This window comes from Wasmannia auropunctata, unplaced genomic scaffold, assembly GCF_000956235.1.
Source record: "Wasmannia auropunctata unplaced genomic scaffold, wasmannia.A_1.0 LD334196.1, whole genome shotgun sequence".
Classification (NCBI taxonomy): domain Eukaryota; kingdom Metazoa; phylum Arthropoda; class Insecta; order Hymenoptera; family Formicidae; genus Wasmannia; species Wasmannia auropunctata.
In genome coordinates this window covers 1,097,736-1,123,814 of record NW_012028694.1, presented here as the reverse complement: position 1 = coordinate 1,123,814, position 26,079 = coordinate 1,097,736, and the positions used below count along the sequence as shown (strand labels likewise).

Below are 26,079 nucleotides of genomic sequence, written 5' to 3'. Positions count from 1 at the left end.
ATGACGTATACACCGACATAATAGTATAATACGTGTGGTGGCCTCGTCTAGGATGCGAGCATTAATCAGCAGCGATCATTGTTTCTCTCGTTTCTTTCGGCAATTGCCAGAAAAATCGATATACTTTAGGCTTTAATGTTAATCTATAAGAGCATTCGAGACGCGCGCAAAAGAGACAACGACCAAATAATCAAAGTCTTCAAAATATCTAATCTTTTACGCAAAATTTGGCGGTCCAATGTAAATTTTATGGAAGAATAGGATTTTTTAATTCCTAAATATCCACGTAGTAAACACTAAAATGAAAAATTATTTTAAACATCTCGCTTGACTTAAAATCCGTTGTAAAATTATATGTATACGTATATATGTATATATATATATTTTTTTTTATTTAAATGGAGTAATGAAAACCTAAATTTATCAATTTGTAAACGTATCAACAATTTATCATTTTATCATATAGGTATATTGTACCACGTAACAGGCATATTGGGGATTTACATTTCAAAATTTACATTGGAATGATCTCTCAGATTATCCAATAAAATAACAGGTTGTTATACATTGTAACTGTTACGACGGTATGTTGAAAAGGAATCGAAGCATCGTGTAAGCATATATATTTCTTACCTGCGCTTTCTCCTACGAAACTATATAATCTAATCTCGCTTATCCGATCGCAGCTCTTATTCGACCGACCGTCCGTATAAAGTACAGTGTCAGGGGTGAATTCGACGTTTGCAAACATCGTAATTCGATATTGCCACGATCTTGATCTCGATCTCAATCGTACCATTTATATACAAGAGTGCGGGAAATCTCGAGTTCGCGTGAGCGAACAATGTTCCATCGAGTATGTAAACCCAACATGTATCAGAGATAAATAGGATACTTTTGGAAACATTTCGAGAGTACGAAGAATTCAAGACCGTGCCATGGGAAAAAGAATTTGCAATGAGAAAGAATCTTTATATATTTTCATTAAACATCAGAGGAGCGCAATTTATCTGTATGATAGACACGTAATTAAATTACAATATGTATGCGCGGGCGCACACATATTGATTGTTAAATTATTGTTTTTTTTTTTTTGTAAGATTACAATCAGTTTTCATAATTTTGCAATTCTTCATATTAATATGATCGATGCGATTCATGGATTTCTAATGGCTGAGAAGAATGAATGGTTTTTGAAAGATGACATTTTCATCCACTTTATATACGATTTCTCCGATTTTGCATTTCGATTTTGGTACGAAAAGTACATGATACTTTATGAACGGGCATATATTGGCGAACATATTGGTTTATTGATTTCCCCATCGGCATGTACGTTCACTTTGAGTGGCCGATGTGCGAGAGTAAAAAAGGTCCGTGTCTGTGCTGTACATCAGGTATATGCCGACGTCAACGAACTCTCTCCCGTTTATACTTTTATTATTGCTCAAATTTACTATCAAATAAAAAAATCTTCTCTTGAGCGTCATCGAAAAAAGTAATTTCCGGTCGCGATTGTATTTATGCTTCCTCGTATGACACTTTCGATGATGCTTGCAACAGACATATTCAATTTTATCGATTGCTAAATTACAATGTGAATAATTTCACCGAATGGAAATTGGGGGTTTCGTATGACGCGTTATTACGTTACGATTTGTGACAAGTACAATTTATTATTTATCCATGATAATAATGCTCAGCAAGCAGCATGTAAAAAGGGCCTATGGAAAATATGAAACATATTTGGCACGTGGACAATCGTGTTTTTCAATCTTTTTAATCTTTCAGCTTTATTGTCAAAAAATTAATAGATACATTATTCTGTGAATCCTTATTAAAATCCTTTCCTCAGTCTTGTCATTATTATACTTGTATATCTCTTTTCTAGAGACAATCCCGTGTATTTATATAAGTTCGTAATATAATTTCGTAAACCTGCAATATATCGTAGTATTTATTCGAGATAACTGGCACCACGATTGTTACTTTTCGGGCTTAAGTGAAAGGGTCGGAAACGTGTACAACTTTCGTGTACGTCTACATTACGTACATCGCGCGTGTTAGGTGAGTTAGGGCTAGAGAGGGTGAGGATAGGTAGGTAGGTAAGTAGGAGGGTAGGTATAGAAACGTAGCGAGATACGGGATTCAAATCATAATGCACACAATGCTTTTATTCTATTCTCATTGCGAGGTAAATAACATCTGTACATTAGATCACTATAAAATCGGCCGCCATTGGTGAAACGACAATGGGGCTCTCCTTCTCCCTCCTCACTTCTCTATTCAAATCTCATTGTACAATATGATTCAAAGAAGACTCGTCGCGATGACGGTGTTGGTTGCGGTTTATAGACCGTATCCAACGAAAAAGAGCGAATGGGAGCGAGAGGAGAAAGGGATGGAGGGTGGAATGGCGAAAGGGAAGAGGGAAGGCAGCAGGTAGAGGGAGGGAGGAAGAGAGAGAGAGAGAGAGAGAGAGAGAGAGAAAGAGAGAGATGAATCAAAATACGGTATGAACGAAGAGAGAGAGAAAAAAGAAGGAAAAGAAAGAGAAGACACGTTTCTTGAGAGGGAGAAGACGAGAAAGGCGTGCGTGGTTAAGAACTGTCGGCTGAAACAAAAGGCGGAGCGTAGAGAAATGTCTGAGCATCGTTTCGCATTGTGTTTTATGCTGGAACGGGTTTTAAATAAAAGAGTAATGTGTTTGTCCGTTGCCACCACCACCACCACCACCACCACCACCGGCAGGAGCCACCGCCGCCGCCACCGTTATCGCCACTGCCTCCGCCACCGCCGCCACCGCCACTTCCACCACCACTACTATCACATCGTCACCATCCCATCATCGTCACCACACCATCACCACCATCACCGTCGTGCGGAAGATACACACGATCGACCTCGGGGTGAGTGGGCAAAGGTAGGTAGGTGGGTACGTGGCTAGGTATGTCCCCCTTTCACTCCACGGCAGATATAAACTCTTAACATCTCCGTTTGGTACAGCACGAGCCTGCCAATCGGCGGCCGGTAGAGGCGTGGCTGTGGCTCGATGAGGCCTCGCGTTTGGCCGAGGTCTCGGGGTGGAACACTGTGGCACAGTGTTTTATTTCGCGCTCGCGTGGAGTATGGAGGGGACCGTTAGTTTCTGCCCTATCCCTCCTCGAACACGAATTCCATCTCTGTCTCCTTATTCTCTCTCTCTCTCTCTCTCTCTCTCTCTCTCTCTCTCTCTCTCTCTCTCCCCTGCCGCCGCGCCGACTGTGGCCCCGTTGGGTTCCCACTTTGCTGCCGCGCCGCACTACCGCCTCTCCGTCTATCCGCGCGCGCTACCTGAATCGACTCACCCGGGATGCTGCAATTGTTGACAATGCTGGCGAGCGAGAGAGAATGAGAGGGGGCAAGAGCGTGGATGGCGGGACGCGATTCCGCATTTCGGCCCCCGGCAGCCGAACGAGAGGGTGTTGTTCTCCGTGCGATAGCCGCGTACCAACTTACGGAAGAACAGGCGCGTGCGCGCGTACGATTACACGTAGGAAGTATCTGCCTACTTACTTGCCATTGCTCTTGCCGCGAATAATCATAAGCGTTAAATTTTGAACACAGTCTCCATGATAGTGTGCGTAAAGACCTGATTGTCTCGTTGGATCGGGTGACACAATCGCGGTACGCATCGTGTGTGAATACATCGAAGGTATATCAATTGCACGATCATCGTCGGTCTACGACAGAGAGGAAGTCTTCGCTTCGTATATACGTGTTTTTAAACGTGTCCTCAGTATGGGGGCGGGTGTCATCGACTACGCGGCTTTGCGCCCGATTCGGATCATCCACGGCGCACGGTGATTGCGCGGAGTAACTTTCTATTTCGGAGTATACGATCGAGGAGAGGTTCCGCTCCTATCGACGACAGTGTCATTAACGTCGAGCAGCGATCATGTCGCTACCCCGCGGCGTCGGTCTAGGAGTCGATGTGGGCCAACTGATGCAACATCAGCAACAGCAGCAGCAACATCATGTGCTACCGGCCGCATTTTTCCTGCGCGCCAGTGCCGAGAGATATCAGCGGACCCCCAAGTGTGCGCGATGTCGTAATCACGGAGTCGTGTCCGCGCTCAAAGGGCATAAGCGCTATTGCCGATGGCGGGATTGCGTGTGTGCCAAGTGCACCCTTATAGCCGAGAGGCAACGTGTGATGGCTGCTCAGGTAAGATTCTCTGGGAATCTGCTGTATGCGGCAAATATGTCATTTTCAAATACGGCACAACGTTTTAATGGTTTTGAAAACGCATGCAGTTTTTCCTACCATGCGGGATTTTAGGGGAGACCGGGGACAAAAGTAACATTTTGAATTTAAAGTCTTATAACAGTTAAATTAGCATATTTACGTTTAAAAAAACCCGTATCTTTAGATGTAGAATTTATTTAAGTACAAAATTTTCTTGTGTTCAATCTTGTAATGTAACAAGGAAAAAAGTTATTATACTGTTTAAACACTATGAGGAATACTGTTACAACTGTCTCCAGCCCCATCAGGGTGGGTTGTAACAGTAGAGGGGGACGATTGTATTATATTATTTATAAGTAAACACTTATAGCTATTTATTAAGTTTTATGCAATACAATTATTTATAATCATATATGTCAATGTTATATGGATATATATATAATATATATTTAATAAAATTAACTATAATAAAACAAAAAGGACAAAATCTATATAAAACCGTAAAAAAGCTCTTTTTCTTTCTAATAAGTTCAAATAATATTGTGAAAAAAAGACTTAAATACTATAAAACCAAGCAAATCCGGAGACAATTATAACGCTATACAACCGTCTCTAGGCATCGATGTTACAATTGTTCCCCAATGATATTTCATAGTCCGAAATAAAGTTTCAAAATAAATATATGTGTAAATATATGTGTATAGATGAAAATCAATTAAAATATGCAAATCTTCAACATAAATGATCACTAAAACCTTTTTAAATAATACGTTATAACTTCCAACCATTAAAAAACAAAAATATTTTAGATTTTGTGCATATAATAAAACTTACTTGACGAATGAAGAAAGTATTTTTTGCTCCTGCATACGTGCACGTTTCGTGTGGACCGATAAGGAACTAACAAATCAATGTCGATTTGTCTAATGATTTTTACCTCATCGCCGCATACATATATCTATTATAGTTTTAAAAATATTCACGATGTTACAACTATATCCTGTTATTTTTGTCCCCGGTCTCCCCTACTTGTGTCTTGTAAACTTGGGAAAACTATCGGCGCATATAAAATGCAAAATATTCCAGCGCGTATATAACTTCGTAATTATATTTTAAATAAACGCAAAAGAGAGAAGACGTTAATGGACATTTGTTAGTTGTGATCATTTGTATTATCGCGAATAAATATAAACAAATTTTATCTATTTTTATATGTATATCTGTAGCGCAACACGGGTGCATATTATTTTAATTTCCTGAAATTATATTGATTTGTGAATTTTTTTTTAATATGAGAAGAGTATAGGAAATTTGCGAATAAGATAACATTTTGTAAAATATTAAAAAAGATGCTTGAATCTTACAATCTATTGCTCTATATATATATATATATATATATATATATATATATCTTTGATAATAGTTTGTTGTTTAAATTTCGATAAAAATGTTAGTATTGAGATGTATTATAGATATATGTGTGATGTTAAAAATTGAGATAGAAAGTATTTTTTTAAATTGATTGTTAATACAATAATATGATATCAAATGTATTAAAATTTCATAATTATTGTAACAACGGGTAAATAGAGTCAGAGAATGAACCAAAGATCGACGAAATATTTAATTGAATTTTTTAAATTAATCGCTAATTCGAATTTTATTAATACTACTCTATTATTTCTTTTGGAGAACCAAATATTTATAATTTTAATTTGATTCTCTCATCATTTTGTTTCACCGTCTTTGCATTGTTTGTTGCAATCAACGTGTTATTACACATATGTCGTTCAAATTACTTGTATCCGAATATCTTTATTGAAGATAAGCTATGCATTTATTTTATATATGTATAATAAATACATTAATTCGATTATCCTGCTTTCCTCTATAAACTATTATTGACAGTTGTTCTAATTTATAGACGCGGGTATAACTATAAATTGAATAAGTGCCGTCAAATCATGGATACAATTATTAAGTCGTATAACAAAATTGAGAGAGAGAGAGAGAGAGAGAGAGAGAGAGAGAGAATTGTAATATTATACATTATACACTTGAGAGTTCGTTTCCGAGTACCGTCGATATGATCGTGGATTATATTCGACCTAATTCGATTTTGTTTGGAATTTCAATATCCTTTTTCTGCAAATACTTAGCTTTCTCCAATAGAATAATCAAAATACACAATTGTGATCTTCTCACGTGCTTGTAATGTATGAGAGAAATTCTACTATATAAAATTTGTAACCTGCACGGTTTGCGATGACAAGATTTCAAAATAAATAATGACATTACAACATATATTTTTTATATAGGAATATAAGAACATTCAATTACGCGCGCGATGTATATACTATCAAAGAGGATATTATTTGTTATACATAAAATATTTTACTACAACTTGGTTTCACTAAATATTTAATCAATATATTAGCGAATTTGACATAATGCTTGTCATCTTCAATCATCCTGAAGCGACAAACAAAATGTTTCAGGTCGCGCTGAGGCGGCAACAGGCCCAGGAAGAAAGCGAAGCGCGCGAATTGGGCCTCCAATTGCAATACAATGCCGGCAGCTGCAATACTGCCCCCGTTCTACCGGCGGCGGCCGCTGGTGCGACGCCAGCTGGTAGCCCGCCCCCGCACCCGGCGCACGTAGCGAGTCCGGCGGGTCTCGCGATACCCGCGGCAGCCGCGGCGGCCGCCGCCGCCGCTGCCGCACATATCCAGACGCAGCTTCAGCACCAACAGCAGCCTGCGGAATGTGGTCTCCTACCGAGAAAAAGATCCACCCAGGACGAATACCGGCAATCCAAGGTCGAAAAGAATGATGCTGTCGTCGGTAAGCGTGAATTATATTACTCTGTAGTTTAAAAAAAGATCTGACCTTTTCTTTCTTGTCAAACTTTACTCTTCAACCAATCTCTCAAACAATTATCAAAATTTTCTAGTTAATTGTAAATGTATAACTATAAAATATAACAGGCGCATGCGCAAACGCGTCGTTAAACACAACGTTTCTCTGTCTCTGCAAAGCATAATATCTTTGATTTTTAGTTTTGAACATACGAGTAGAGTGCTCTCAGAGCGGAGAAGGAAGTAGAGTGTCGCTATTTAGCAAAAGCTCGATATATACGAGCGCAATAATAATCGGCGGCACGCGACTAAGAAGCGGGCGCGCATGTGCGTTTGGCACACACGTGAGTTGTGCCACACGAGTGCCTATTAAGAACGTGCGTACCACGCCTTAAGTAGGGCAAGTGGCCGCAGGCCATAATGTTGTTAAGTAAATAATGGTCACAAGCTCGCGGGCCCTTATTATACTCAAATGCCACTCGAAGCAAAAGTCGTACTCGTTAGTGGCGGCTTTTAATTCTCTCGTTCACGCTCGACCCTTTCGTTCGTTCTTCCGCGAATTTCTTTTCCAAAACGACGACTCGTTCTTGCTCTGTATAACGATATTATAAACGATCAGTTGTACAGTATGTACGCGTTTACACTTGTCTACTATGTATATACTCAAGCGCGCTCTAGCTCCTCTGATAAATTTCTGACACCTTGCTGACACCTTATTTTGCGTGTCAACAACAAGGACAAATTCGCCAGCTCATTCAGTTCTGTTTTAACAAGAGATATCTCTCAACGTACACTTTTGTATATTTAGTCCATTGTATACTATATTGAATGTTAGAATCTTTCGTTATATTCGTTTCAGATACTCACTTCACTTTACACGCATAACGCATTTCTCATTTAGACAAACGAAAGAAAGTTAGAATTAAATCGCAAAAGGATTAGTATAGTAAATGTACGGTAAAGATATTTGTATCCGGAATATGCGTTTCTACTCACATCGGGTTTAGTTTCTTTCTTTCTTTCTTTTTTTCTTTCTTTCTTTTTTGTCGACCGACATCACTTTATTTCAGTGCAGTTGTAATCGATTATCGGTTTGTTACGAACACTCTATGTAGCGCTTTTCTATCGCTCATATCGCACTTTATTGTTACCTCTGGCAGTGACGTTCGAAAGAGATTGCCCTTCGTTGCGTTCGCATTGCAAATATATAGTTACGGTTATTAAAATCTACCTGCATCGTGATATTTCGTTACACGCGTGTCCATTCAGCACTTGCACTTGCAATAAGTGTGCAGAACGATCCATTTAATTGCTCGACCATATGTTTTTACCCTTTACTAATGCAAATCGTCTTTTTTCACTTCTTTCGCTCGATTGTTTAAGTAATAACACTATTTTGGGGAAATCTAGATAATATTTTGAATCACATATTTATACGTAAATAATAATAACTTAATAGTAAAATAAGAATCTAATTTACTATCTAAAAGAATTATACATTACTAAATCTTATGCGTATCTTACGCGTATCTCAAATTGCATGAAAAAATTAACATTTGTCTTTATTTTTGTGCAAGCATTTTTGGCGCTGTATGCAATTTTTATTATAAGCTCTATGTGCTTTCTATGGTATATCACAGAGTACCCGATTATATCACGTAGAGAGCAAGAAAGAAACGAAGAAGATAAGGAGGGTTGATAGTGATCGCCTTCCAGGCTTTCCAAATTCAAAGCGTGCAAAAAAGGGCAAACGATGTCGACGAAGAATATCATGAGCGAACATTTTTTTCTTACGAGGGGAGATGTTTCCGCGATTCTTTACAGAACACGGATTCTGTTGCCAATGAGAAAAAATGAAAAGGTCGAAAGGAAAAACGTTCTCTACTTTCCAGAAGTAATTAGGAAATTTGGATTAGAGTCTATCATATCCCTTGTTGCATAAATTTCTAGATCTAGAAGAAAGTGACAGATTTGACGCTTTTTTAATTTAATACTGATATATGAAATTACACATCAATAAATTAATAAATCAACAATTTTTTGTTACACAAATTTACTCGCTATTTTAAGATTTATGAATTAATATCTGTAGATGTGTTTCGTGATAATGTTTGTTTCATTCACCGAATTGGAATGTCTCTTTCCTCATCTTTTCATTTTTAACATTTTTTTTTAATATATCGAATTCATAATACATGCTTATTATAAATTCAGCGCTTGCTAAACTAAAGTTTATTTGGAAAAGAAAAATTAAAAAATGAAAAAATAAAAAGTTTAGCTTTTACTTTAATCGTAGATTACATATATAGTGAAGGTAACCTGGTGTAAATTCTCAATTTACTATCTTTATTATTAGAAAAGTTAGTTTACTGTAAAATTATTTATATCGATATCTATTGATTTGTTAATCTGCTGGCCCAACTCGATTTTACAAATATTGATTGTTGGTACAATAAATCAGTGTCGTTAAAAATAATGAAAATCACAAAAAAATAACAAAAGTACTGTCTCGTCACTATAAGGAAACCCTTCGCGTACACCTGGTTTCAATTACGATCCCAAATGTACTGCGCGTACCTGTGAGACGAGGGAGATACGTAAGATGTCTTTCTGGTGGATCTTCGAAACAGAGATGCTTACACTAGTATAGAATCGAGGAGTCTCCGGTCGAGAAGTTTAGCAGTAATTGAATTTCTCGGACCAGTGCCTTCGACCGCGGGGGATTCCGAGTTAGTCGCTAGCGCGCGCGCGCGCGCATGTACACACACACGCACACTCTCTCTCTCTCTCTCTCTCTCTTTCTCTGAGTAGGTCGGAGAGATCACGAGGTTGCTTGCTACCAAGTGGGTGGGTGTACTCTCGGTAGAGGAGAGAAACTCGACGAGCCCCCATTATATCGCGAACGGGAAAAAGAGATATCCACTCCTTTATACTTAATGCTAAAGAAACGGATACTCGTGACTTTACAAAAAAAAAGTATGGATCTCTTTCTTTAAAACGGAGAAAATTTCAGCGAAAGGTCAAGGTTTTTTTTATTTGAATCTTTTCGTCATCATTGTTACTTTCGTTTTGATAATTTTTTTGTGCGATATGTGATGAAAATAAAGTTAATGTTCTTTACTCAAATTCTCGCGATTTTCTTTCGTGTGCTATCCGAACACATGTATCTGACATAATACGTTTATTTTTAAAAACTCATTAGTTGACAATTTATCACGATTGTATCTGAAATGATTGGACACACCTGTACGTTATTATAAATATTATCAAATTCGGCACATACAGAGGTCGCCTTTATTTTTAGCTTTTATTTTTAAATTTGAATAAAAATAGAACTCTTATTGTTAGATATATGTAAATAATGTTCACGACAATAAACTTGACTTTTACGTAATTGCATGTATGGCACGATAATTGCTGAATAGTTGCATGAATAGTTTCGAGTTATTCATGAGTCGATTATATTAACTGACATTTACGAGCAACGAAATACACGAGAGGGTGGGCTTCGCGTAGCAAAGGGCGAAGCGCCACACGGCGCAATCATTACGTCGAAAAGGACGATGTAGAGATTTGGTCTTTCCGTTAAGATTCTGTATGGAGGAGTAGGGAGGAGTAAGGAGGAGCAAGGAGAAGTAAGAAGGAGCAGGGAGGAGCAGGGAGGCTTTGTAGGAACCGGTGCACACACGCACGCGGCAGGCGCCTTTTGTACGTACGTGTGCGACACACCCTTTATCCCGTAAGGATCACTTGGTCGCTCCGTCTACCGGGGACCATTATCCGGCAATTTCTCGCAGGAGAGGGAGAAGCTTCTTCGAGTGTCCAAGAAACTTTGTGAAAGACCAGTTCGCTTCCGTTCTTCGTCCTTCGTGACTGCGGAGGACACCAGGAAATTATTTCGTCCCCACTGTAATACGTCCCCCTGCACTCCTTGGATTCTCCTTGCATTCGCGCTCGTGTGAATTCACGCGGCGTGTCTTCAATGGGGAACAAACGTCACGAGCGGTGTAAGAAAGATTTCGATCGCATTATAGATTTCTCTAAAATCCATATCAAAAGCTCATCTGCTTAAATTTTGTAATTCAAATTTGTTGCGCAAATCAATTAAGAAATGATACCGTTTTTGAACTTAGTTTTGTTAGTCTAATGAGACAGTCTATAACAAGAATAACTTTTTAATTATACTCTCGGATTGAAGTAATAAACGTATGAATTTTACATAAAAATTGAATTATAATACAAGGTCATACATGATTACAAATTAAAAAGCAAAAATCAGCAATAAGACTACTTTTTTCTTTAATATAAAGTTCACAATATATGTACATATTGCTTTATTAGAATTTGTGATCAAAGAAAAATAAGATTATCTAATCTTTAGAAAAAAATGTTTAGTTGTAACTATAAAGAATTAATAACGGAACCGAAGCCGTTAATCGATCATCCATTATATATCGATTTGCGATCCCCAAGTATATATACGCACGAGCAGAAACTTAACTTGACAAAGTAAATACGATTTAAGTAATCAAATTCAAAGTCAGAATAAAGCAGAGAGAGAGAGAGAGAGAGAGAGAGAGAGAGAGAGCGCGTCGTCGACTAGCACGGATACTTACGACGTGCCTGGCAACATTGTTTGCAAAGAGTAAGCGGGACTTCGGGGAACACAAACGCGGACAGATAAGTAAGGCCGGGCCTGATCTTACCTATTTGCATAGGTGTACCCGCTCTCGGGGTCGAATGCACGTACACGTGCAACGCCGCCGAAGGAGCACGTATTTAAGAGTGTTTGAACAAAACTTCTACCAGCGTTCCGACTACGTTCCTCTCTGCTCTGTCGGATTCCCCTAGGATCGCTGGCGGTATGGAGAGCCTTGACAGCTCGATCTTTGTTGATCGATACAAGATCCGCGGGAATGTCGCTAAATATCATCTTGAACGTGATTTTATGCTGGTAACTCGGTGTGAATACAAAACGAGTATAAAAGCTACACCTCTTCAGGTATGGAGATACAGAATGATATAGAGATATGCTGAGCGGTTGTCAAGTTGTGTTCAGCGTTTCAAGATATTTGAAAATTATTAACCGAAGAAAATAGTAGAAAAAAAAGTTGTTGAAAAATTATTACAACTTATTGATCTGATCTGATGTACATATCAGTAATTACAATGGTATGCAGAAATAAGATAAAGTGCATCTACATGTTATTTATAATTGTTTATTAACTTTTGTGTAATCTAGAACAGCCAAACACTTTTTTGTGTTCCAGTCTTTTTAAAAATTGATCAAAATTTCAAAAATATTTCCGTATCTCACGGCTAATTCAACCTGTAACCTAATTTCGATAAACAGCGATTAAAATCTTCGGAAGCCACGTTAGCCCTCTCGAGAAAAGAAAAAAAACGATGGAAATCAGACACTCCAACGATAGCAGAGGCTTCGCCCTTCGGTTACTTTCGCGAGCATAAAAGGGCCATTCGATCCAGTCGACTTAATTAATTTAGGAGGGGAATGTACGTTCACACAAGATGCTTGATTGACATAAAAAAACTAACGTTTTTTTTTCTCAATTATCAAAGTACGGCAAATATATATTTGCTTCTTATATTTAGTTATCTTGATTGCATGACTATATGTACGTACACCTCTAATTAGAAAGATTATAAATGTGAATATTACCAAGATTGAGAGAGTTACTAATTGTAAGTTAATAAGTATAATTATGAAAGTAATTATTAAATTTTACTAGTTACCCAAAAAAATTGTAACTAAGTTAAGTTATAGTCATGAAGAGGAAAAAAAGTAATAAAGTTAAGTTACAGTTACTGAAAAATGTAACTTTAACTGTAACTTTGTTATAATAAGTAACGAGTTACTTCCCAAGCCTGAATATTACAACATTAATATTTTTATCATAATTTCTCATAAATATTTCCAAAACTAATCATAATTTAAAAAAAGATTTACACGTTAAACATGTACAAAGAATTAAAGATTGGTGCATTCAAGAAATGATTGTGAATATATATTAACGGCTCACCGGCATCGATTGCAAATCTTTCTCGATATGCAACAACATGGCAGCCTAGAAGACATCGCGAACGTAAAACATGCGAACATTCTGACGAGCATGAAAGCCGTCGTATAGATTCAACGCACAACGGACTTAAAAAGAAAAAAAACTAACGATCTGATGTTATATTCCTCGGAAAATAGAAACGAGACGCGGTGCTGAAGGACGAGCTCTCGAAGAAACCCCTGTAGCGAGGAAATGGAAGCGACGGGATGGGAAGGGAGGGCGAGTCGCACCCACTCTCTCCCGAGGAAGCCTACTACTACACTCAGAGAGCATGCTTGGCAAACGTTTACGAGGCATAAACGCCAAAACAAAAGGCGACTGGGCGCGAAACAATTAAAAACGTTACGCCCGATCGCTCTCCAACGTTCTCGTCCCTCTACCCCTTCTCTTTCTCTCTCTCTCTCTCTCTCTCTCTCTCTCTCTCTCTCTCTCTCTCTCTCTCGTCCTTTCTGTGCTTCCTACCCTTTTATACCTTTTTCTCTCTCCCTCAGCTCTTACCCTATCCATCATATATCCCGGGATGTACATACACACAACCATCCCGTGGTCATATTCACCCTTTTCACAAAAACACATGAACGCTATAAAGCGCTACTCTCACGCATACATATACATACAGATATGTACGCGCACGCACACATACAGAGAGAGAGAGAGAGAGAGAGAGAGAGAGAGTGAGGGAGGGGGAGGGGGGAAGGGCGGCAGGCTTGGAAATAAAAGGGAATCGCGACGATTTAATGACTGATCGGGCTGTTGCTCGCTGTTGCTGCCGTGCAGGCTGAAGAGCTCTTTCTCCCGGCCCGCACGTCTCGCGTCTCTCTCTCTTTTCTTCTCTCTTTCTCTATTTTCGTGTTTGATAAGGAACTTGCCTTTTCTTCGAACTCTCGTACCTCAGCCCTTGATTTGGCCGGGTCATTTTTGCGCGACAGATCGAACGCTGCTATTTTCTGAGCGTATCGACACGTAATAATGAGAGTCTTTTTTTCAGTGCTTGGATCCCGTTTTGGGGCTTGAGTCTACAAACTGCTGCTGCTGTTGCGCGCAGTGCGCTCTCTTGCTCTCTTTCTACATATATTATAAATTTAATGCATTTATACATTAACTGCAAGTATATACAAAATTCTTGAACCATAAAAGCTAAATTATATATTAGATTAGATAATAGAAAAACTTTCGTAAATTATTCTTATATACAGCTGTAATTTAATAGCTTCCCGAAATTAACATCAATCATAAAAACCGTTCATCAAACGCATGAGCGACGAAAGAAAGAGAAAGCGTTTCCGAGTTTCACGTACACCCTCCGCAGTTATAGTTTACGAGCTTATACGAACAATAGGAACTGATAATTTATAGCCTCCGTCTCTCTCGCATAATTTTGAGATCCGAAACTGGCGAACGTAAAATTTGTATACTAGAAGATTCTGTTAAGGCATTCGAGAAAATAGCACAGAAATTATGAACAAAAATAAAGAACTGTCTGTAAAACAGCTGAATCAATATCTGGACACTTTTTAACGCATGGCTAAATGTCCAGAGATGATTATATTTCAATTTTTTTCATGTTGACTTCTTTCTCGATATTGGAGTAAAGAAATAACAACGAGATACGAGATAGCTGATTTCCTCTGCAAGCTGCAGAAAAATCTAACGCTCCAAAATGAAATCGTTGTAGAAACGTACCCCTTCAATCTTAAATCTTAAATCTTGTACCAGAAGTAGGAGGAAAAAAGATTTGTATCGAGAAGCGTTGCGAAATTCGATCGTTGGTTAGGCTCGTTTCGCCTAAGCCTAATTTATAGGGATGTTTCGTGTCCTCCACAGTTGCCCCGCAGGCTGTGTCCTATTACTCCTATTCTCTATTATGCGCCGCCGCCGCGCCGTCTCGTAGGCCGAAGCTTCTCCCAATATCTATGTGCCATTCTAAATTATTCGGTATTGTCCTCGCATGATTCCATTGTCCGCGTCTGTCTCCACCGTGTGCTGATACGCCATGCCGCCGCAGGTTAGGGCGTAGACCTACAACAACACCCGCCGTCGTCGCCGCTAGTTGTGCGCGCGTGTATCTGCTTCGAGTGCATCTTGTCATCGTCGGTCAAGAGAGAACCAGAGAGATCCGCGTGCGAGCTTCACTCGTATGTACATCGTCAAGCACGTCTAATTAATCGCTATTTCTGAGCCACCACGATAAGAATGTGTGCAGGGTTGACGGAGCTGTCTGTGACAAGTATGTACTGTGCATGATCGGTGATCCGCGTGCACGATCAAACGTGATCGTTTTTCTTTTTAACGTTAAAAGTTGTTTATTGTAACTTATTGTAAAGATAACTATCAAATTGATAAATTAATGCAGGAGACAAATGTGTGCCGTGGTCGATAAGATGAAAGAATCGAAAGAGAAACAAAATGATAAAGTTTTAAATGACAATTAAATTTGTAATTATTTTCTAATTAAATAGTGAAAAAAATAAAATAATGTATTGTAATTATTTGTAATATAAATAATTATATTTCTCGTTATAACGTTTTCCCAAAAAGTTTAATATTATACTATATAGTATATTTGCATTCGGTCTGACACAAGTTAGAAATAATATACATTATAAAATTTAATCTAACAATAATTTCAAACAAGGTCGATCATATATGTATATTTCCCGAATAGGATCGGGAAATTCCAGGTTCAGATCTTGACTGACATGAGTAATACTTTTCGCAATAAGTTTTTTACAATATTCCAGAATGCTTGTAGCACCATCATCGAATTGAAAATTAATTTAATATGTGATATTATTTTAGCTTTAAGTTGTAATTGCGCTTTTAAAGATCGACAGTAATCGGCGCGCAATTAACAGTATAGCTGAATTTTAAATATTTGAAGAAAAATTGAAGATCTCGGACAAGCAATATCTAACCTCGACCGAATTTGGTTCTTTCCCCCTTAAAATTTAGTGTAGTTACCGACATGAGGAAAGATTAGTCATCAGTAAAATTTTCATCGGTCCTTCTCTCTCTCCCTTTCTCAACGTTCTTCTCTGCACCTTATTGTTTGTAAAAAACATGAAGTTAAGTTCCGGCGACATTTCTTCATCAAATACAGTCATCGACAGGTATATATTCAGCCTGATGTCACGGCGCTTCTCTATTCCGACGCAACGAATTTTATTAACTTCTCGCGTATCAAAATACATGCTAGGTACACGGAGAGAATTTTTTTTTAAATTTACCCTGCAAATCATGCGTGATTTGGTTAATTGTGGGACAATATAGTATTTAGGAAAATTTTACTGTGCACTACAATAAATTTGACAGTAGTAAAATACAGTAAAATTTATTGTAGTGCACAGCAAAATTTGCCTAAATATTATATTGTCCCACAATTAACATGATTTGCAGAGTAAATTTAAAAAAAAAAATTCTCTCCGTGTATATGTATATGGTTGCCCCGCGTCGGAAGATATCTAAGAAAAGTTAGATCAAAACAGGAGAGATTACAATAAATTGCACACACACCCTTCTTGAAATACAAGACAAGTATAAGGGAGATGAGGAAAGAGGAGAGAGAGATTCCTGTTCGCGATACTGTGTTCCCCAGTATTGAGTCACGTTACTTCCCATCCCGTCCAAAGGGCGGGGACACAGCGTCTCATTTTTCTCACCTTTCCCGTCATTGATTGAAGACAGGCACTTTCGTAAGCTGGAGCTTAGACTACTAGGGAACACTTTGAAAAAACTCGTACAAGATATCCGAAATTTTTCACGATATTATTTTTATTTACAAATTATTGGATCAAATTCATGTATATAGTTTACGACTCAAGAACATTGACGAGCTGTAACAGCATTTTAACGACATTGCCTAAAACATCTTGTTGTGTATGTTAAAAAAGATACAGCACAGATACTTGACACCTTCAAGGTGATCCGACAGATATGCATTTGGTTACTCCATCACCAGACTTTACGAAGGTTACAAATAAAAGGGATAGGAATTTCAACGTCGTGTGAGATGACACGTAGGTACGTCGAAAGCCAGAGGGGTTGATACCGAGGGGTGATGAAAGAATGATATTTTAATAACGGTCTGTGTGCCTGTAATATCTACCGGCGATTTCTACGGGAGTGAAGCCTAAGCGCGTGTGTGTGCAACACTTATACAAACGTATCTCAGGGACACGTTGAGGGTTTAAGAATCCTCTTGCTGCGCCAGCAGCTACATTAACGTGGGCTCTCGATATTGCATTCCTTTCCTTTGACGTCCTCGGATGTCAATTATTAATGTTATTATCTAGATGCCACGCCGGAGGCGGGGCAAAGAGCTGTATCCTGCTGCGGAATTTTCCCTCGGTATCCTGCGAGGAACGTCACTCTTTCGCGCTTAAAAAAGAAAAAATATGTGTGCATACACATATATCTATAATGTTATTCAGTGTCGTCGAAATAAATCGATTAAATGAGGCGAAATTAATTAGCGATAATTAAGGCGAATTATAAATATTAATCACAAACTTTAGCTAAAGAGTAAGTTATAAGTATAAGAAGAAATTTTTGCCAGCAGAAGGAGAATATTATTTAGCGAAAATATTTTTAATCAATTGTCGTCAGATCAGAATTTTCTCGCAGAAGAAAAAGTCTGACACAAAACAAATTGAAACAAAAATGTGTATATTGTAATTAAAATTAACTAATTGCTGCCGATCGACAAATCGCATGTTCAGCGATCCACGTAATCGAGAAAATCCAGATAATCTACTAAATGCAGAAATAGCAGTTAAGAGCACGATAAAGACTCTCGTGGTTAAACGGGCACGCAAAGGGCGCGCTCGTATATGAGTATAAGAGGGCGGGTTAAGGGGGTGATAAGGGGGTGAAGAGAGAGAAACCGTTCGCGTATAATCGCTCTGGCTACATTTCCCCTGGCCTATCAATCTCTCCCTTGCTAATAAACGAACGGTTAAACTTTTTAACGAGCGGTCAGAGAGACTTTCACCTTCTCCTAAGCGCGACCAACCCAACGGGATTCTTTCATGCATTGCCGACGCCTTAATAGTACCTACGTCGTGCACGTGCATACGCGCGTGCTGTAACGACGCCCTCGAGAGTTCTGTATCCTGCTTTACTTTTATTAGTATTGCCAAAGATACTTTTAGACTGTGCGCGCACACGCGCACATATGTTGTGTTATTTCCTACTTATAATATATTTCCAACAAATCGCAATTTTTTATTGCAGAAAGACCAAGAAGAATCTAGCATAGTAGAACAGCGATATACTCGCTCTTAGGATTTTGTTACTTTGCTAAAGCTTTTCAAGAAAAGATTCCGCGTTCTATTTCAGGCTTGAAGCGACCTAGGATCTCCGAAAATACGACGATTTTGTCGACCAGCGATACAGGCAATGAGGATGATCGTGATTCTGATTCGGGTGGCGAATTACGAACCGATCGTTCATTAGGTAAAACTGTTAAATATATTTTTTTTATCTTTTTCTTACTACGAAGTCTCTCAAGGTACACAAAGATGTAGATAAAATTAAATAAAAGATATAAATAAAATTATTTAAGAATTTTTACTCGCAGATTCACGTTATGTACGATAAGCAATGTACGTTACACAACATGATAGTATAATAATTACAACAAAATGTTAAATGCTTATCACGCAAGTGTATCGAATTCCTAATACTTATTGTTAGTAAAAATTATACATGATAAACGTTAGTAATACTGACTTGCTTCTATTCGGATATTTACTAACTGCAATAATAATTGCGATCTCAGTATTCCGATTATTCGAATCAATTTCGAACCATTAAATTCTTTATATAAAGTTCCTCGATGAAGTGACAAATATTACAGTGGTGTCGACGTCGTCAGGAATACCGGAATCCGAAGCGACGGCGAGAAAGCGCACTAATAGCCTGAACGATTCCGAGGAGGGCAGTCCGGAACCGGGGTCGCAGAGTCCGACGCATACTCCACCGCTGACACCCGCCTTAACACCGCAAAGGGAGGACACCCCTGCGCCAGAAAATCTCAGCCTACGGAAAAGTGGCAGTCCACCGCTAACGCAACAGACTTTGCAACCGGTGGATCTGGTTCAACCTAGACCTAGTCCCCCGCTACCCCCGTTAGCTGTAAGAGTTTTGCCATTTTAGATCTTTTGTTAGATCTGTAAGAAAACGATAAACAATGAGTTGTATAATTGGGAGAATGAAAATTATATAATAGCGATACTCAAGTCTTTATAAATATCTTCACAATTTTTATAATATGTATCTCTCTCTCTCTCTCTCTCTCTCTCTCCCTCTCCCCTTCTCTTCTATTATCTATTGTTTTTTATACAACTTATTAATGTAAAGTTAACAAAAAGAGGCTATCTTTATAATTTAGTAACGTATCGAGATTATTGAGTAAAAGTTTTAGTTCTCTTTGCAGTTTTAATTGTACTTGCAATTGAGAGTAATCTTTAAACTCTGTTTAAAAATAAAATATAAAGATTATGTATGTATATATACATATATGTATATATTTTTTGTAATAATTGTAATATATATAGAATCGTCACAGAAATATTGCAATGAATAAGATTCTCTTTAGAAAAGGCGATACATTTACTTGCGTCGCGGCGTGACATCAAAGGAGGAAAAAAGTTTATTCGAAGATGCAAAATGATAGGCCGTCGCCGCATACGGGCGATAATTCTCAAACGAAAAATACGCTCAATTGCAGGCCACGACGACGGTGCACTTCCCTCCTTATGCACCTCTCTACGGACCGACGGCGAGCTCGCTAGCGTATTGCTCGCCGGCGCTCTATCAACATCAGCACCATCATCACATTCCCGAACCGCGGGAGATTCAGATGCAGATGCAAATGCAGAATATTCAACAGACATGCGGACTGCAGTTGCAGCAGCAGCAGCAGCAGCAGCAGCAACAGCAGCAGCAACAACGTTCACCGGTAGACCTTCTGCTGCGTGTATTCCCTGGAAGACGTCGCGCCGATGTCGAAGCGCTTCTTCATCGTTGCAAAGGTAAGATTCCTTAATTTTTCTCAAGAGATTTTTTAAATTAATCATACACAAGACAAAATTATTTCGAAAACATTATGATCGACAGTATTGTTGTTTAATTGTTAGAAAATTCTTATAATTTGATTCATGTTTATTTGAAAGAATATATAACTATACATTTGGTCGTTCGAAAGGAGTTGAACCGCGAAAAAAGTTTTCACAATTTCGTTACGAGAAAATTGTATGCGTTTGCGACTAAAATTATATTTATTAGTTATATAATTTTTTAATTATTATTCATTTGCAAGGTGATACGATATTTGTTATCATTTTATCATTTGATAGACTGCATCTTTTATAAAGTTATTGTCATTATTAACATCACAAGTGTGATTGCAAATTTTCCATCTGGATCTAATGTCTTCTTTGCCAGATTTCTCTTCTCTCTTCTCACAGTGATGTATTATCACTTCATCGTGATTATATATTTCGTAATAATTAAATCGTAAGTCATCGTTATAGTGAAAAGTCATAACTTTTGCCGCGGGCACGCTCTGTCGAAAAGACAAAAGAGAATTTGCCTATGTGTCGCAGGCGACGTGGTGTCTGCCATGGAGGTGCTGGTCTGCGAGGACAATCTGCAGCCCAAGTCGGCGTTTTCGCCGCTGGCGGGCGCCCTGGCATCGGCCGCCGTGGCGTCCGCCGCGTCCGTCTCGGCGGCGGCTTACGCGAGCCGCGCTGCGTATTGCACCACCCCGATACCGTCGACGCGGCACCGGTTCCTGGCCGCGCCTTACACCGGTACCGGTTACCTGCCCACTGTCATCAAACCGCCCAACCAGAGTCTGCATGCCAATGGTACTGGCGACGCCTATCGGGAGACCAGTCCCGATGATGCCAGCGATAAGACCAGTTACTCCGAGTGACCTGACGAAAATTACGCCGTCACTTGGTCGTACTCTTCGATAGTCCCTTAATGAACTCTTTTCTTTCGTTTGTGTATGCTTTGTTTGCGCCCCGAATAATAGGCACGCAAAGTGAAATTGTTCTTAAGGAATTATTCTAATCAGTTTCTTGACGCATCATCAGCTGTTCAAAGCTACAAAGGATTAGTCCAAATTCTAATCCGACCATAATAATGCAACGTTATTAAAGTGATCGTTTTAAGATCGATTTCGTTTGATTGGAAATTACATATTCAGGCAGAATCAACAATATTTATCGAGATCTTTATCAGTTCCGATCATCGGCTATTCAATATATAATATATTCTTCGAGCATGTCGTGTCTCTTATGATTCTTCTCGTTGTTGACTTTGAATCTTCTGACACTATTATTTGCATAATTTGGTTTAGAAATACGCAATTTAGGCGTAATCTTTTAACGATGAGAACAATATCTTAAATACATCTATACTGACAATGAGTGAGAGAGATCCTTTCTCAAATTTTTTTTTATTTGTTTTTAAATCTTTATTTCTCCGAATATGACGATTTTAAATTTAAAGACTGGCCATTCTTACGCCAATGAAAATATAATTTTGATAATTAACAAAATATGCCACAGAAAAGCACTGTTTCTTTCACGGAAAGAAACTGATGAAAATGTCCCAAGAAAAAAACCTATCAAAGAATCGAATTTATTCTTTATCGACATTTGTAGGGTATGAAAACCTAATGATGATGCGATGAAACTCAATTCCACTAGACAATAAAAGGATAAAAACTGTTGTCTCCAAAGAAAGATGTCAAGAGCGTCTCGAGAATGTCAAAATATTGAAGATTGAGAGTATCTGACAATCCGAGAGTATTTGATTTTCATATTTGTACACATGTACATCTCTCGCGCGAAAGCTAACCAAACGCTTAATCAGATATATGCGTTAATCATCCATCGACTCTAAATTATAATAAATTATAATGACGAAATTCACAGTGCGACGCGACGCGACACAACTCGACGCACAAAAGTAATGTACGAAGGAAGAAGTCAAAAAATAATTAAATAAACGGCTGATTCGTCTCTAGAGTATACTTTATACATGTGTAGATAAAGACTATATAGATATGTGTGTTTAGGTAACAAGTTCGACGAATATATCAGCCAAATAGAGAGGAAGGTGAATCTGTAAATACGATGCTATATAGTTAATTACTAATTAATCTCGACATTTTTGCCGGAATATATTAAACGTGTTATACGAGCGTTCACGTGTAATATATGCACACACACACACACACACACACACACACACACACATACATATATACATATATACATACATGTATACATACACATGAGTGTTGCCTGTAAGTATAACGCCTGCAAGATATCTAGATTGGTCGCTAGCGACCGAAAACATCATCTATTGTAGTTACCAAATAATATGTTACTCGAAGAAAAGTGTATAGAAACCGTAAATACATATACAATAAACAAGATATTGATACTCTATATATATATACATATATACATACAATATACGTCAATTCACTTTTAAATCCTTCTCCATTAAATTAATTGTTTGTAAAATAATTTTTAATTTCGTAATTTAATGAATAAATAATTAGATGCATGCCAAACCTAACCTTTTCTTAAAAGATGCTAATTTCGATTCTCATTAATCTAAGTATTATACATTATGGTAATATATCTTTAATTTGAATGCAGATATAGTTAGGTAATGTTGAGGTTTTCCAGCAATCTTGTTTCTTATAATAAAATTAATAATTTAAAATTTGTTTATATTTTTACGTAAACTAATTAATTCTTAAGAATATTTTTTACAAGTTTTATAATCCATATACTAATCTATATTAATCGAGATGTGATTTTCTGCGAATATACCTACAATGATTAGCCTCTGTAAAGGTAATTTGTCGTGACGGAGAAACGAGACACGCGGCTCTCTGCAGATACACGAGATAAAGAATGACGACTAATTTTACAAAAGACAGTTTTCCGGCTGAATGAAAATTTTACTGCATCCTTCGACAAACCAAAGGAAAAGGTATCGGATGACAAACACCATTCGCAGGTGAAGAAATGGGATACGCGACGCTGTTGTATTCCCAAAATCGTTTCATGGTCGATCAATCCCAAATCGCGCTGCCCTTTTTCAATAAATTGATCTCGGTTTCAATAATATCGGCGAATAATCAATTCTGCCGCTCAATTTCGGACACGCAAATACAGAATTGCAGAAAGTAAATTATCAAATTTTTCCCACACTTTGTATACGCACATCTTCGTAAAAGCCTTCGTAGTCTACGTCGAGAAATTTTTAAAATTTCATATTTCGAGCTTAAATTTGTGCATTATAATTTTTATACGTAAATAGGAGGAGGAAAAATGATTTATTTATAAGTAAAATAAACTTGATTGTAAAATATATTTAGAGATACACGACACAACAGACCTAAATAATAAACTGCAATCGCTTTATTCAATTAATATCTCTTGAATGATTTTGACGGTAGAGAATAAATGATCCTTATCATAGAAAATTGGACAATTACGTCGGTGGGGTGTACCGACAGACTTAGGTACACCTCACTATCGATAGAATACCAATAATCGACTGGCCTCTACAAGGCGCATATACGATAGGTCGATGCCTGAACACGCGCCCAGCGTTATATATCCGGCAATTTGTGCCCGCGTGCGCGGTGGATACGGGCATTATAATGCTCCGGTTATTATTTACGAGGCATGGCCGCCTGGTTTTCCAGGGGTGGCAATATATTGACACCCCGCAGAGTTTCTTCCTTTGGCTACTGGTTACCATCCATAATGGAGTCCATAATAGCACCCTCCTCCCTTCTCACCCTCCGTGCCTTTACTTCTGCCGCGACCGTTTAATCCGCAGTCATAGTGCAACAATCCCTTTTCTTCTTTACGTCTCGCGTCTGCATCGAGGAATTTTAAGCCACCGAGTGAGAAAAGGGGTTGTTAGAGCTGGAAATCGATCCGATTGTTGCGAAATGAAGAGCACTGCATAATTATAAAAGCAAAATAATTTAAGATTCTCTAGAGAAGTGCCGAGGTGCCGAAATTAGTGTTCAAATTATGTTCGTGTCAAGATAGATTTTCGGATAGTTATATCAATTTGTCTCAATCCCATTTTATCACTCGAGAAAATTTAGAAAAAATCAAGGCTCTAGAGTGAAACCAAATTAAATTACTCACTTTCTTTATAATCTTTCAAATAAAAATTACTTTAATGTTAACTCTGTAATTTGATGAAGAATTTGTTTCCATTTTATCTAAATAACGCGTATTATGATTAACTTTATTATATCTTAAATTATAAAGTGATATTTAAAGTTGTAATTTCAAACGTTTTTCACACTTGGTTTTCACACGTGATTCATCGAATTTTCTTGTTCTTTCACAAATTAAAATAAAGTTGAGCTGTACATAGTGTACTCACACACACACACAGATACACACACTAGATAGTAAAAATGCTTGTTAATTTCTATATATATATATATATATATATGTGATAAGTATCTCAATATCATATTGTCTGATTGAAATTAACAAGCATTTATTTATATATGTATGTATATATATATATATATATATATATATATATATACACATCCGAAAACAATTTTACAGCGAGTATAGTGAGAATGATTCGTTGAGAAATGATACGACGACGTTACATAATTCCATGAGAATTTTTACTTCCATGACTTTTTCTTTCCCGGTTTTTTTTTCTTTTTTTATTGGCCAATGAATATAGCTAACCGAATAACGAGTCAGATGGCTTTTAACATTTTTTCGACTTCCATCAATATTTGCTCTCTCGCTCGCTATTTCTCTTCGTCTCTTCTCTGTCTCTTCGTCTGTATGGGAACCGAGAGAAGTTCTTTTACCTTATGTGGGTGCATACGCACACCCATACGCATGTTTTGTGGCTACACATTGGCCCGCTTAAATATACATACGTACGAGTGCATGGAAGCCAATCGAAGAGAGATCTGTTGGGGTCTGTCTCTTCGGGTCGTGCGCGGAAGAGATAGAATAAAGTGTTGCCGAACATCGGCAAATATGGCGCCGTGTTTGCTCGCTCCAAGGAATCATCGGTTTCGGTGGTATCATCGATCTATGCATATGTGTGATTTAATGTGGGTGAAGGATGACAACGGTAATGGAGATCGGATGTCTTTTATGCCCCGGTAATTCTAGTCATTTAATAACTCTAAGAAAAGAATACATATAATCGATTATATTCTTTGCAATTCAGAATAATATATACAAAAATTGTTTCATATATTACGAATTTTCTTGCATTATTAGCTTTATCTGACTGAATTCATTTTTTACTATATAAGATGATAAGGACATTAATGATTTACAATTCAGTATTTAAAAATATTTTGTCTTTGCTTTTACCACGACAATATCTATTTCGTTTCTCAGCTGTTTGTTATCTTGTTCAGCGTACGACAGAATCAGTCGGGAGAATAGAGATCGAGAATGAAGTAATAGAGTCTGGAGCGGGGAGGGGGAGGGGGCCGTCCCGCACCGCGCTGGTGCAAATCAAGGCCCCCTTCCTTCCTCTGAGGGACGTCGCGAAACAATTCCGAACTGAATAATATTAGTATCTAACAATAGACGTGCTAAATTGAAATACAGAGAGCACCATGCTGTTTCGCGAGCTCGCGCGCCGCCCTGCATTCTCCGCGCCGCGCCGCGCCGTGCTGTTATAAATTTCGTTCCTATGTATAGGTGTATCGTATGTACGTATATACGTCAAAGTCGAGGTGCACCTAGGGAAAGGACGTAGCGCGGCTGTATTCTCTTCGCGTTCGAGTGTTAGTTTTCCGTGACGATGGCAAGGATCACGGTTGCGCGCGCTGCGATACCAAGCTGCACAAGGCGAGAAA

At 38.1% G+C, this 26,079-nt stretch overlaps 1 protein-coding gene across 1 annotated transcript; it reads left to right on the top strand.

Moving 5' to 3' along the window:
• The first annotated feature begins 3,937 nt into the window (after window positions 1-3,937).
• LOC105459402 (doublesex- and mab-3-related transcription factor A2) lies at window positions 3,938-21,105 on the top strand. Its single transcript, XM_011705385.1, has 6 exons — window positions 3,938-4,207; window positions 6,727-7,065; window positions 18,485-18,620; window positions 19,024-19,307; window positions 19,897-20,200; window positions 20,774-21,105. Exons 1-6 carry the CDS (start codon window positions 3,938-3,940, stop codon window positions 21,103-21,105), a joined length of 1,665 nt encoding a protein of 554 aa, XP_011703687.1.
• Window positions 21,106-26,079: the final 4,974 nt, after the last annotated feature.